Source organism: Cricetulus griseus, chromosome 9 (assembly GCF_003668045.3).
Source record: "Cricetulus griseus strain 17A/GY chromosome 9, alternate assembly CriGri-PICRH-1.0, whole genome shotgun sequence".
In the NCBI taxonomy this organism is placed as follows: Eukaryota; Metazoa; Chordata; class Mammalia; order Rodentia; family Cricetidae; genus Cricetulus; species Cricetulus griseus.
The window spans coordinates 27291721-27306548 of record NC_048602.1 but is presented as its reverse complement, the minus strand read 5'-3'; the positions used below and the strand labels follow the sequence as shown (position 1 = coordinate 27306548).

Below are 14828 nucleotides of genomic sequence, written 5' to 3'. Positions count from 1 at the left end.
CACCGCCCCTGTCCCCACCATCACCGACCGCTCCCACCGGCTCCACCGTCCCCACCTCGCTCCACCGTTCCCCACCGCTCCCTACCGTCCCACGCTCCCCACCGTCCTCACCGTCCCGTCCCCACCGTTCCCGTCCCCACCGTCCCCACCGTCCCACCGTCCCCACCGTCCCACCGTCCCCACCGTCCCTGTCCACACCGTCCCCACCGTCCCCGCCTTCCCCGTCCCCACCGTCACCACCGTCACCACCGTCCCCATCCCCGTCCCCACCGTCTCCACCGTCCCTGCCGTCCCAGGCTCCACCGTCCTCAGCGTCCTCACCATCCCCGTCATCACCGTCCCCACCGTCTCCACCGTCTCCACCGTCCCCACCTTCCTCACCATCCCCACCGTCCTCACCGTCCCCACCGTCCCGCCCCCACCGTCCCGCCCACCGTCCCGTCCCCGACCCCACCCCCACCGTCCCCGTCCCCACCGTCCCCGTCCCCACCATCACCATCACCGTCACCATCACCGTCCCCCGCCCCAAAGCTGATGCTTCTGCAGCTTTAGCGCCGCGGTCTTTTGATCGAGGGGCAGGCAAGGCTCTGGGGACTGAAGCTCTGACCTGGCTGCAGTTTTCTCTCTCTCTCTGCTTTGTGCTTTGACTTCCCGTTCCTCAGGCCACCTCTGCCACCCGCTGTCATGCTGTCCCTGCCGCCATGGGACCCTCTGGAACCCGAAAGCCAAAGTAAACCATAAAAATGGTGTTTTATCCCAGCAACAGAAAAGCCACTGATACGCGTGGGTAGAATTCTGCATCCTTTCTTCTCAGGGGCAATGGTGTGTTTTCTGTTCATTGACAGACCTGGCTATGAAGCTGCCCTAGTATTTTCTGAGTAAATTCTAGAAAGGCTGAAAAAAAAATACTTAGCCTAAGCAATAAGGATGTTATGTGGACATTTAATATTAGATAATTATGAGTTTCATAACCAGTTAATAAATACAACTCTGACAAGAGCTTTATTGGTTATGGAATCATCATTCTCACTTAATTGTTTTTTTATTACATCTACTTAAGGAAAAAATATCTGTTTTTCTTAAACTCAGACTAAAAATTCACTTAATTATGAAAAAGTAAGAATATAGCTCGGCAGTGGTGATACACACCTTTAATCTCAGCGCTCAAGAGGCAAAGACAGGCAGATCCCTGAGAGTTTGAGGCCAGCCTGCTCTATAGAGCGAGGTCCAGGACAGCTGTGAGCGAGAGAGACAGAGACAGAGACAGAGAGACAGAGACAGAGAGACAGAGAGGGAGAAGGAGGGAGGGAGGGATATTTTCTTTACCTCCTGGTTGCATAGATAATTGTATTTCCTTATAGTCCATGTCTGTTCTTAATCTGATATATCATGCAGCCATGTCCCAGCAGGTAAAGTCCGTTGCCACCAAGCCTCATGTCTGAATTTGGTCCCCAGGACTCTCATGATGGGAAAAGAGAATTGCTACAACATGCTTGTATCCACCCACCCACAATTAAACAAATGTTCAGAGAAAAACAGTAGGATTGGGGATGGAGAGAGGGCTCAATGATTAACAGTTCTTACGGTCCTTACAGAGGCCCCAGGTTCAGGTGACCCATAACCACCTGTAACTTCAGTTCCCAGGGGTCCACGGACTGCCGAGGACACTGCATGCAGTGAGGCAAACAGACGAGCAGGCACGCACATAATAATTAGTAATATTAAAACGTACAGTGCAACCTTGAAGTCCTCAACCTGCAAGTTAAATAATTCAACAAAATTACATGTGCAAGACTCCAGGTTCCTCCCCAGCCCCGCGAGAGAGAAAAGGCATACTGTCCCTGCCATCATGGGACTCTCTGGAACCCAAAATCATAAAACATGAGCCTTTCTTAGCTAGAGAATGTATTGTCTATAGCAGAGCCCTTGAAACCCCCTCAAAAAAAGTTTCTATTTCACAAGTAGGTTTTAAATTTGAGATGGCTTGGCAGGAAGTCACCTGCTGCCAAGCCTGCCCACCTGAGTTCCATTCCCAGGACCCACATGTTGTAAGGAGAGAAGCAAACCAACAACTGTCCTCTGACCTCCATACACAAGGTATAATACGCACATGGCCACATACTAGTAAATATTTAATTTACAATTTGAAATACACACTGTGAGCAAGTAGATGTGTTTGTTGCAATCCAAGATCAACCATTAAAGGTAAACAAATTCTGAAGCGCAGAGATAGAATGAATGAAATGGCACATACACACAAACACGCACGCACGCATACTAACAGCCCAAATGGAAGCAGACAGCAAGTAAGGGAAATAAAATCAGTCACAGAAGAATACAATGGTGACGGAAATCCAGCCACCTCAGTAGTTATAGGATGCCAATAGTCTGCTTTTACAGCTGTTGCTGTGGTAAAATCCTCTGAGGAAAAGCAGCCTAGAAGGGAAAGAGTTTATCTCAGCTTACAGTTCCAGGTTCCAGTCCATCGCTGTGGAAAAGTCACAGCGGGAACTGGAAGCAGCTGGTTGCGTCACACCCAGAGTCAAGAGCAGAAGAAATTTATGCATGCATGTCTGCTTGCTTGCTTGCTGGCCTCTGCTGAGCTTAGTTTCTCTGCTGTTCTCCAGTTCGGAGCTCCATGCCTAGGGAAGAGTGCCTCCTACAGTGGACGAGGTTTTACCACATCATTCAGTTGAGTTACCCCACAGTTGGGTTGGAGAGGTGGCTCAGAGATTAAGAGAACTGGCTGTTCTTCCAGAGGTCCTGAGTCCAGTTCCCAGCTATCCTGTGGTGGCTCACAACCATCTGTAATGAGATCTGGTGCCCTCTTCTGGCTTGTAGGCATGTTTGCATATAGAGCACTCATACCTAATAAAAATACATAAATATTAAGAGAAAAAAATGCCCACAGGATAAGGTAGATGATCCATTATTGAGATTCAGTTTCCAGGTGATTCTGGGTTGTTTGAAGTTTGTCATTAGCCAACCAGCATACTAATCAGCCAAATACATTGTTTAAAAAGATTACAGATCGGGACTAGTCATGGTGGCACACCCCTGCCCCCTCACTGGGAGATTCTAGCCAGGTCCTCTATCACTGAGCCACGCCCCCAGCCCCTCACTGGGGTCAGAAGACAGTGGCTATTCTTTGATGCAGAGTAGAATTCAATTCTGGGCAGTCCTGGGCACATAGAGAATTTTTATTCCTTACAGTAGATGTCCACGTCTGGGATGTCCATGTCGGGGGCACAGAATCCCAGCAGCCCTTAACACTGAGTGCCAGCACTCTAACAACTCTTTGCAGATGACAGAATCGAAATGTAGAAGTTTAATGAACTAAAGAGCACACTACACCTTTTAAAAATGGCTAATATTTATTTAAATTTACATGTATACAGAAGCATGTGTCAGAAGACAGCTTGTGGGAGCCAGCTGTCTCCTTGTGGGTCCTGAGGATTAAACTCAGGTCATCAGGCTTGGCAGGAAGCACCCTTACCTGCTGAGCCATTACAGCCCATTCCCAGTTTCTGAACATAAAGCATTTTGTCCCTTGATGCTACTTGGAGCCAGTACATTTCATTACCCTCTGTCAGCACACATTTCTCAGGATGGGTGTGAACACACTAGAAGCTGTCCAGTAGGAAGCAGGAACAGTTGGGAAGGCTGTTCTACCTGTCGCCTAGGGTGGGACATCCAGGGATAGCGGGAATGTGGCCCCTGTGCCCTACTTTGCAGTACGTGCATGTGCCTGCCTCTGGAGGTGGGGGGCATGTTGACCTCACCTGGACACAGTTGTATTTTCCCGCTCTCATGTGTCTGTCATCCTGCCCTGCCTCCCCAGGTCTCCACCATTTCCTAGAAAAGAGGAGAAAATGGCCCAGTGGCAGGTGAGTTGATCTTCATCTGTGCCATGTATGCTATGTCTTAGTTATGGTTTCTGTTGCTGTGAAGAGACACCATGACCTTGGCAACTCTTTAAAGGAAAACATTTAATTGTGGTGACTTGCAGTTCAGAGCTTTAGTCCATTATCATGGTGGTGGCATGCAGGCAGCCATTGTTAGGATAAAGTGTGAGGGGAACCTTGAGTGGGGACCTTGGAGGGTTCCATGCTGGATGAGGTTGTCCAAGGCGGAGGGAGAAACATGCCAGGTAGACAGAGCTTAGAATTTTATTACAAAGGGGTGGAGGGGGTGGAGGAAAAAGACAAAGAGAGGACGGAAGAGAAGAGGACGGGAAAGTCCTGTCTGCCTGAGGGGAACAGCAGGAAGAGCGTGAGTGGGCGGGGTCTGTCTTTTAAAGGAGTCCTTTGTACCTGTGTGCAGACTATGCAGTCATGGAACCCGGGGCTGACCAGGGTGCTGCCTGAATGCGTTCTGCCAGGTGACGGGGGCAGGCCAGCGGAATGCCTGAGTCCTGGTTCTGGGAAGGGGCTGAGAGTTCTACATCTTGATCCTCAGGCAACAGGAGACTGTGTGCTTTCTGGTGTTCCTGTTTAGTGAAACCAAAGCTGGATCTCACAGTATTCCATAGTGGAATTTTGGTCCCCCACAGGCATCGAAGAAACTCGTTATAGAGATTGCTTTCAATTTAGCAAGACTAGCCATTTGGGCAAGAAACTGCTCTTGCCTAGGCTGTTTGACTGTAAGCTGTATAAACTGGACATGCAGGACCCTCAGGAAAGTGACAGCTGAACTTGAAAAAACCAGATGGGAAAGTTGTAAGCATTTCAACAGCTCATATGGGATGGACAGAGATGGATTCTGGCGCTCGGGAGCCAAAGAATACTGAGTGTTAGAGCTCAGACGGAAAGGTATTCTGGCACTAGGGAGCCAAGGAATACCACAGGTCACAGTAGCATAGCAGTTTACAGCCTTGCTTCAGGGAAAGGCTTCCCCAGTGTATCAGCTCTACTCATGCAGGAGAGAGCTTTCATGGCAAAGTTGTTACAGTTGGGCTCCAGTCCTCCAGAGAGCAGCGTGTAACAACTTTGCTTAGCCAGGGGAAGGTTTCCCTGGGGAAAAGTATTACAGCCCTGCCCTGCTCTGCTCTGCCCAGGGTGGTCTCTGCTCTAATGAAAGAAGGTCTCACCCAAACCTCATTCAAAAGATTTATTGAGAGGGAGGAATCCAGGAGAGTGGCTGCCAGCCACTGAACAGCCACAAGCTGTTTAAGTTAAAACCCTTCATTTTATTTAGACAGAAAATAGATGATGGGGATGTCTTTCTGTATATATGTTTCTCTGATTAGTTGATGACTAAAACACTGTTTGGCCAATAGAGGCAGGAAGATAGGTAGAACTAGGAGGCGAGGAGAATTATGGGAAAGGTAGTCAGAGAGACAACTCGAAGAGATGCCATGTAGCCACCAACAGAGAACCTGGTCTGGACATTCTCTGGTAAGCCCAGACCACATGGAAATACATAGATGAATAGAAATGTGTTAATAGTTAAGACAGACCTAGCCAGTAAGAAGCCCTAGCCATCGGCCAATAGTTTCATAGTTAATATAGCATCCGTGTGTTCATTTGGGGCTGAATCTGTAGAACCTGGTGGGACAGAAAACTCCAGCAATAGCCGCTAAGTTCTCTCATCACAGTTTCTGACACTCTGGGCAGAGAGAAAGAGGGAGAGGACAGAGAGGGTTTTCACCATTTATGCCTTGGGTTAATTGAATGTAAAAGTCAGTTTCCATCCATCCCCTCATTCACAGGCCTGAAGGGCTCAGTGGGGCAGGATTCTTGACGCTGTTCCATGAGGATGAGGGATCCATGTTCACGCAGGACATTTAATGTTCTGAGGCCTTTGCTTTCTGGGTCAAACAGCCAGCTTTGTTTAGTGGAAACTCAGAGTGAAAAACAAAAACAGAGAGCAGACCAGATCAGGGCAGGGCAGAGGAGAGCAGGGCAGAGGAGAGCGGGGCTGATGTTTCCACCCATAACCCAGACAAGATGCTCGGAGACTGGTGTGGAGGAGGCGCAGGCTCGAGCAGTCTGCAGTGTCGGCATCTGACATCTCTGTAGCAAGCCAGATATCAAAGCAGTGCAAAATGTTCGCAGTGTGAAAGGAAGTGAAAAGAAATCCTGTCTGCTCAGTGACATTAGACAAGAGGAAATAGTGATGGTGACCAAGGGCCAGTGAGGTGGCTCAGTGGTGAGGGAGCTTTCTGTCATCTGACCCCCACACATGCACCATAGCATGTGGTGAGCTCCAGATTGAGTGAGAATACACTGTCTTACAGAGCTGGGAGAAAGGGGGCGAGGAGGTGGCTCAGCAGGTAAGAATTCTTGCACACAATCCTGATGACCTGAGTTCAGTCCTTGGAGTCCTGTGAAAAGCCAGATGTGGTGTGTCCGTACCCCGCTATGCAGGGAGCAGGAGAAGCAGCAGGGAGCTGGCAGCCTGGCCGCCTGGAATACATAGTATGACAGAATCAGCAAGAGAAACTGTAGCCTGCTCGGGGCTTCTGCAAGCTTGAAGGCCAGGATCAACTCCCGAAAGACGTCCACATACATGCCCTGTCACGTGTACAGCTACAGACATACGCACATGCACACTCACAGACTCACGTGTATGTGCCTTCATGTGCATGCACACATGTGCACCCACGCACACACACACAGACACACATGCATGCACACACACACGCACACACACACAAATACAAGGGCTCCTTTGCAGCCCTCACGGTGGGTGGATCCAGCAGACAGAAGGCTGGCAGAGGTAGGTACTTCCACCTGAGAGCCTCTGAATCCCACATAGACTCTCCCTTCACGTCTCAGGACCACCTCTTCTATAATCATAGCCCACATGTGTTTGCTGTCACAGGAGATGGTGACATTCAAGGATGTGGCCGTGGTCTTCAGCAAGGAGGAGTTGGTCCTGCTGGATGCCGCCCAGAGGAAGCTGTACCGAGACGTGATGCTGGACACCTTCAGGACGCTGCTCTCAGTGGGTGAGGATGGGGTCCGGGTTTCCCCGAGGACGGACTGAGACCAGCTCTGTGGGAGCCCCGGAACTCCTGGAGTTATGCCCTGGGCTTGGTTGTCTAACTGGAAGCACTGGAGGATTCTCATGGCTCCGTCCCTCTGTGTTTTGAGCTGTTTATGAGAGTCCTGCTTGGTTTTGTCAACTTGACACAAGCTGGAGTCATCGGGGAAGAGGAACCTCACTTGAGAAAACCGTTCCATCAGGGTGACCTGGGGCGAGTCTGTGTGCCATTTTCTTGATTAATTATTGCTGTGGTTGTGGCCCAGGCCACTGTGGGTATTGTTGGCCTTGCCAGGTGGCTCTGAGTTGTGTGAGGAGCAAGCCAGTAAGCAGCGCCCCTCCATAGAGCCCAGGCTAGACTGTTCCCAAACTTACTGTATAGATGAGGGTGGCCTTGAACCTCTGGTCTGCCTGTCTCTTCCTCCCAGGTACACCTATGACAGACATACACCTCCATACCCAGCTCTTTTATGTAGTTTTGACAAAGTAGACATGATCAAACTTTTGCTTTTTTGTTTTTTTCACACAGCACATGAGCCCTTCAAACCAGGTCTGATAGCCCAGCTGGAGAATGAAGAGAAGCTTTGCATGGTGGAAGCCCAAGCAGGTGGGAACGATGCTTCTGGGTCAGCGGGTGGGAGTACTTTCTAGAACACAGGGCAGGGTGTGTCATTTCTCCCCTTAACTCTCCGCTGGTCCCCACTTGATAAACAGTATAGCAGATTTTACAGAGCTTAGAGCAGGGCTGGTGAGACATCTCCATGAGTTAGGGTGCTTGTCACCAAGCTGGGACCCCAGTTCCATCTCTAGAACCCACGGGGTGGAAGGAGGGAGAAAATGACTCCCCCAGGTTGTCCTCTGACCTCCTCAGTCATGCCAGGGCGGCTTGACCACACACACAGAGACGACACACACACACACACACACACACACAGAGAGAGACAGAGAGAGAGACAGAGAGAGAGAGAGACAGAGACCACACACAGACCACACACACACACACACACACACACCACACATACACACACACACAGAGACAGACCACACACACACACACACACACACAACAGAGAGACCACACACACACATACAGCACACACACACACACACACACACACACACACACACACACACACACACAGACCATACACACACACACATACACACATACATATTCATGCTCACAGAAGACAAAATACCTTTTTCCACTTTGGGAATATCCCCCTTTTCTTTTCTCCATTGGATCACCCAACAATCTATGATAAAGGCACAATGACATGCTTAGAATTCACAAGACTTTTGAATGGGGCCATATTTGATATCTAGATTTTGTTAGGAAAAACCCATGTCTCTGTGAGTTGGAGGCCAGCCTGCTCTACTGACCAAATTCCAAGACAGCTATGGCTATTACAAACAGGAACCCTGTGTCAAAAAACAAAAAACAAAAACAAAGAAGAAACCTGTAATTTTTTATTTTTTTTTTTTCTGGAGACAGGGCTTCTCTGTGTATCCCTGGCTGTCCTGTAAAATAGGCTGACCTGGGGCTGGAGAGATGGCTCAGAGGTTAAGAGCACTGACTGCTCTTTCAGAGGTCCTGAGTTCAATTCCCAGCAACCACATGGTGGCTCACAACCATCTGTGATGAGATATGGTGCCCTCTTCTGGTATGTGGATATACACAGAAGCAGAATGTTGTATACATAATAAATAAATAAAATCTTTAAAAAAAAAAAAAATAGGCTGACCTCAAACTCTCCAGAGAGCCACCTGCCTCTGCCTCTGAATGCTGTGATTAAAGGTATACCCCCCCCCCCACTATCTGGCAGAAAATCCAGACCTTAAGGTACCCAGAGAGCTGTGTTTTTATGGCTTCTGTGTATCAGGTGTTTTGTAAGTACCCAGAGAACAGCGGGACACGCCAGTCTCCTGCTGTGAGCCAAGTGCTCAATTCCAAAGTCTCAGAAAGGTGTTGACTTGTGCATTTCTCTGGATTCTCCTCCTCCCAGGAAGCAAGGGTGGACATGCTGTGGAATCACACTCCTGTTGTCCCAAAGCAGTCTCCTCATGTCAGACCTGGCCAGAAGGTGCAGGCGTGTTACCCGGAGGTCAGGGTTCCTTGAAAAGATGTCCAGAGAGGAACACGGAGTCTCAGAACCAAGGAGATTGCCCCTGCCTGGTGTGTGCAGGCATGCCGGTTCAGATTTCTGAAGATGGGAACTATGTGTTGCCTCCTGTAGATGATGACTCTGCCTCTATGAGAAATCAAGGGTTTCTGTCGCTGAGAGCCAAGCAGTCCTGGTGGGAGTCTTATCTCCGAGGCTCATGTGATTGCCAGTGGGAAGGTCAGCAAATGTCCAGAAGGAGTCATTTCTGTAGGTGGGACGGCATCAGTTGTTTCTCCTGCCACAGGGACAATGAGGGGTTGCACAGAAAGGAGGAAGGCTCTAGTTTCCATGACAACAGAGAAGAGACCATGAAGATATCATCACTTAAGCAGGACTTGGTTAAATTAGGGCCTGAGCCCTGCCCATGTACTGAGGATAGAAAAGCCTGGGGCCTTGGTGACAGTGAGGACCACAGCTCTCACACACATCAGCAGTTCTCCTCAAGAGGAAAGCCCTGCACACACAGTCCACGTGCTAAGGGCTGTCATGAGGGGTCAGCTCTTCACAGTCATCTCCACAGTGTGGAGACGGGAGATGAAGGTGCTGCTGAGAGCCCTCCTCTGTGTTCCCCTCAGAGGGTGTGTACAGAGCAAGCGCTGGGCCGGGCCAGTGAGAATGTCCATCACGGCTCCCCTCTGAACATCTGTGGGTGTGCCCACCCAGGCAGCGCCTCCCAGCAGTGCAGCATCCCTGAGGAAACTTTGGGTTGTTGTTTACACTGTAATAGTAATTTTAGGGCCCACACTAGGGAAGAGCCCAGCAAATATGAGGAGAATAGGAATGTGTCTAATCAGAGTTTGTATCTCCAAGTGAATGAGATCATCCGTGCTGAGGAGAAACTATATCCAGGTGTGGCGGGCAGAAAAGATTTCACACACTGTTCCCAGTTTGACCCTCGTCACCGAGTTCCTGTGGAAGAGACTCTCTATAACCCTGCATGTGGTAACCACTTCAGTCTGCCCCCACATTTCCAGGACTTCCCAACAGTGCATCCCAGGGAACAGCCGCATAAGCATCCATACGGTACCAGCTTCGGTCAAAAGTTGTGTGTTCAAGGCCATCAGCAACTTCTCATCAGAGAGAAACCTTTCAGTAAACAGGGTAGAAATGGATGTAACTGGAGTTCCCGGTCAAAAGATCATCAGAAACAGAAGCCACACAAATGCAGCACCTGTGGGAAAGGCTTCAGTCACAGATGGGTTCTTAACATCCACCAGAGAGTCCACACAGGAGAGAAGCCGTACAAGTGTGAGGAGTGTGGGAAGGTCTTCAGCCAGAGTGCCTACTTGCATGCCCACCAGAGAGTCCACACCGGGGAGAAGCCATACAAGTGTGAGGAGTGTGGGAAGTGCTTCAGTCGGAGTTTCTACCTGCAAGGCCACCAGAGAGTTCACACTGGGGAGAAACCATACAAGTGTGAGGAGTGTGGGAAGGAATTCAGTCGAAATTCCTACCTGCAAGACCACCAGAGAGTCCACACCGGGGAGAAGCCATACAAGTGTGAGGTGTGTGGGAAGGGCTTCAGTCGGAGTTCAAACCTTCAAGGCCACCTGAGAGTTCACACTGGAGAGAAACCATACAAGTGTGAGGAGTGTGGGAAGGGCTTCAGATGGAACTCTAATCTTCAAATTCATCAGCGGGTTCACACAGAAGAAAAATCCTATAAATGTGGACAATGTGGCAAAGGCTTCAGCAAGGCCTCAACTCTTCTGGCCCATGAGAGAGTCCACATGGGAGAGAAGCCTTACCAGTGTGTTGAGTGTGGGAAAGCCTACATTAGGTCTTCCAGTCTCCAGATCCATTACAGAGTCCACACTGGGGAGAAGCCGTACAAATGTGAGGTGTGTGGGAAAGGCTTCAGCCAGCGGTCACATCTTCAAGCTCATCAGAGAGTCCACACGGGAGAGAAGCCCTACACGTGTGATGCGTGCGGGAAGGGCTTCAGTAGGAACTCAGGCCTTCTGATCCATCAGAGAGTCCATAGCAGTGATAAGTTCTTCAGGAGGGAAGAGTGCAGGAGTGGGCGTCCTTCTGAGAACCTGTGCAGAAATGAAGGCCTGTCAAATGCTGTTGTGTTTTGTCAATGAAAATGTGTTTTTTTATCTCCCATGAATGCCAGTGCTGGTTGGGAAACAACACAGAGTAAAGCTCTACCAAGGGGTTTCCAAGATCTCAACAATTCGCGTGTCAGCGGGAATTGACAAAAGTATGATTGTAAGCAGAAGTTTCCTCGCTCGGAGCTTCTCAGTCCCAAATACTGGGCGGGTGCTTCCCAAATTACCACCTGGAGTCTTCCTATTGCTTACAAACACTTGTAATGGCTCAGGCTTGTTACAAGCTAGATTTACATTTTAAGTGAACCCATATTCCTTATTTACCCTCTGCCAGGTGGTGGTTCCTTTTTTCAGTATATTGCACCCATCTTGGTTTCTCCCCATCTGGCTTGTGTCTTCGGAATCTGCCCCTCTCCTTCCCAGGATCCTTAGTTTCATCACCCTGCCTATACTTCATGCCTGGCTACTGGCCAATCAGCATTGTATTAAGCCGGTTGGGATGAGAAAGATTATTCCACAGCATTCGTCCCTTTTTGTCTAATTATAAAGGAAGGGTTGATGACACAGAATTGACTTTATTACTCTTTCAGTTACAAGAAATAATCATTAATAGGAATCATCCCTTATATAACATATTTACCACACACAGCATAAGGTAATGATGGAATTGATTAACTATTGCTAGGAAATGTGCTAGAAGCCTCAGAATTTCATAGAAAGCACCATGCCAGTAGCAATTATTTGAAAAAGATTTTCCATCACTTGGCAGCAAGCCAAGGAAATTATAAGGAAATGCCCAGCTTGTTTTTGACATAGCCAAACTCCATTCCTGCAGGAAGTAACTCATAAGTTACTCAAAGAAATGACATTTGGTTGATGAATTTGTTTCATTTAGCAGAATTTGGAAAATTAATATGTTCATAGGTACATTCATACCATAGATACTTATTCAGTATTTCAGTGAGCAACGGCTTCGAGTTCTAAGATGGTGATTCTGTTAGAAGTCATGGCCATCATGGGTGTACTTGTATGAATTAAGACTGACAGTGCTTTAGCATATGTTTCTAGTAAAATGAAACGGTTTTCTGCATATCATAATATAAAGGTACTGAAATAAATCAGCCTGTATATTTAAAGATGTGTTGACCCCCAGAATGGAAACCAGGACATGTGTTATGTTGGGGAAGATGTTTTGCTTTTGTTTCTACAAGAAAAGAAAAGCTATGGATACCATCAAAATTGGTAAAGATTAGATTTGAACAGGAGAGACCTCTTAAAGTTGAAGAGATGATAGTTCATCAAACAGTGTGACCAGTCAATCTAAACGAGTTTATAAGACTAACAGATGCTTTTCATTTGATCAGATGTAACTTGACAAAAATGGAACCTCCCCCAAAGCCAGGGTTGGGGAATGGTTTTGTTTTTTGTTTTCAAGGGAATGAAGGCATCCAGCTAAGGAATCTGAAGACCACTTGACAGATGAGACATCCAAAGAAAAAGGACAAATCGTCCAGAAAAATGTCCCAAGAAAGAGTAAATTGGCCTATTGGTATATCACATTTCCAAGAGGATAAAATTTTATAAATTTGCCCAAAGTTTCTGCTGTTCTCCATAGACATATAATGCAGTGGTCTTTTTGTGGTCCTGATTCAATTAGAGATCAAAGCTGGCATTGGAGTTGGAGTGTGGTTCTCTCCTCTAAACCCAAGCATGCTTGATAAAGTAAAATCCAAAATCTCTGTCTCGTGTCAAGAGAGCCGCCTGATATGGGGCAGAAGAAAAAAACAAAAGTTAAGGGACTATTGCATTGCCACTAATCTCATAATCCTTTGATTTTATTTTGACATTTAAAATGTTTTCTTAAGGTATAAATGTCTCCAATTAATAAGATTACTATATGTGTATTTTAAACTTTGTCATTATATAAATGTTCATTTAGAGTACTAACTCTAGAAAAATGCTTATCTAGCTTCCTGTATATGATTTAGGGTTAGAATCTATCAGGTAACTAGGAGTTAAGTTTTTTGTATTCTGGATGTATATAACAAATTGTGGTCCCTTTTCCTTTTTGAGATCTGCTGCATATGACTTTTAAAATAATTGTGTAAGTTTTCTGCACTGAGCCAATACCATCCCCAACAGCAACCTTTAAAGTCAACAGAAGGAGGCTGTAGTGATAGCACTAGCCTGGCAAACAGCACCCAAAGACAGGCCGGGAACTACAAAGTGCTCAGGACAATTCCAAGGTGGCTTGTTGAGATGATCCAGCCTCACAGACTACTCCAGCCAGGACTTGAGACGAGCCCTGCACTTTCCCACTATGCAGAGACTGGACAACAAATGATACAGTTAGCTCTCCCAGCACTTGATAATTTTCCCATTTTTTCAGAGTCCCTGAAAGACGCTATTGCCTCGAGACAGCAGGAAGTAACTTTCTGAACACAATGCCTGCATTCCCAAGAGGTGGAGGCCTGTTTGTGGATATTTGTCATTGTTTAAGGTGGTTGCTTACTACTTAGTAATGGTAACGGTCAATAAAAAAGCTGAACAAAGGAGATTAGATTCAGGGTTCTTGTTCTAAAAGAGCAAAGGGGGGATATAGAAATGATAGGATAAAGGGAAGATTATTGAATCTACCCTGAAAAAAAGGGGGGGGGAGAAAAAAGCTATGATAGGATAATAGGGGAGATTATTAAATCTACTTTGAAGCCAAAAAAGCAACTACTAGTCTTAAATATTTCACACTGATATGGATTTTTTAAAATATTGATAAAAATTTGAGGTTATTTTTGGTAGAACAGACTGAACATTCATTTCTACTCTTGTCAAGGTATTGTACTTATACTGCTCATTTAACAATGTAATGCAAATTTCTAGATCTTGAAAGTTATTATTACAAACTAGAATAGTAAAGAAATGTGGGTAAATAGTCATGTATTACAATTGAACTTGTAGTCATGTTAGGTATGCTTTCAAGGTCAAACATATTTTAGATAAGTGGTCTTCAAACACTCCAGATATCTTCAGAATGTGGCATTTAGGATGTTTTCATATCATAGGCTCTTTTCCTTTTTTTTTTTTTATGACAAGACATGACTGCTCCTGGCAGCATTAATCTACCCGAAAGAAGATGATGGGTAGTGAAGAGACGCCATATGGAGTTTACTTTCTTTGTGGCAAAAGTTAGCCACTGGGCAAGAAACTGCCCTTGCCTCAGATGCTCACACTATGCTGTCCAAATTGGACAAGGAAGGACAGTTCTTCAGAATCTCCTGCTTCACAGAAATGTCTGTCAGATATGCTATGCCTGGGGGCAGAAGATAGGTGTGCCAACATTACAGAGGAACCTTGGATGACTGTCCAGGCTGCTAGCTATTTCTGCAATTTTCTTGGGAGTCTTGCGTGCACTTAGCACTTACTCAGGTAATATTTTCTTCAAGGATCTCTGATGAAGTTGAAGAATAGATAGTTCTAGTTTTCCTTGTTAACACATTCAGAAAAGAAACTCACAAAAAGATAGTTTTGGGTTGTTAATACAAGTTAGGATAGAAGGTCAATTGGATACGACCCTTTGGGCTCACCATGGTAGAATAGATAATGGAGTGTTTTCTCTGAATTTGTC

The 14828-nt window shown here is 46.9% G+C and overlaps 1 protein-coding gene across 3 annotated transcripts; it reads left to right on the top strand.

Moving 5' to 3' along the window:
- The first annotated feature begins 3018 nt into the window (after positions 1 to 3018).
- LOC107977194 (zinc finger protein 112-like) lies at positions 3019 to 13761 on the top strand. 3 transcript variants are annotated; one of them, XM_027431140.2, is made up of 4 exons: positions 3019 to 3887; positions 6826 to 6952; positions 7517 to 7594; positions 8994 to 13761. In XM_027431140.2, exons 1-4 carry the CDS (start codon positions 3873 to 3875, stop codon positions 11237 to 11239), a joined length of 2466 nt encoding a protein of 821 aa, XP_027286941.1. In that variant the 5' UTR covers positions 3019 to 3872; the 3' UTR covers positions 11240 to 13761. The 3 variants fall into 3 exon arrangements, with proteins under 3 accessions (XP_027286941.1, XP_027286940.2, XP_035305284.1); XM_027431139.2 differs by lacking the exon at positions 3019 to 3887 and adding an exon at positions 5532 to 6720; XM_035449393.1 differs by lacking the exon at positions 3019 to 3887 and having other exon boundaries at positions 5532 to 6952.
- Positions 13762 to 14828: the final 1067 nt, after the last annotated feature.

Bases quoted from the DNA above. Each gene is read 5' to 3' on its own strand.
- LOC107977194 (XM_027431139.2), top strand. From the start codon at position 6,511: ATGCCCTGTCACGTGTACAGCTACAGACATACGCACATGCACACTCAC. The intron at 6,721-6,825 runs GTAGGTACTTCC...TTGCTGTCACAG, and splicing joins CAGACAGAAGGCTGGCAGAG to GAGATGGTGACATTCAAGGA. The intron at 7,595-8,993 runs GTGGGAACGATG...TCCTCCTCCCAG, and splicing joins CATGGTGGAAGCCCAAGCAG to GAAGCAAGGGTGGACATGCT.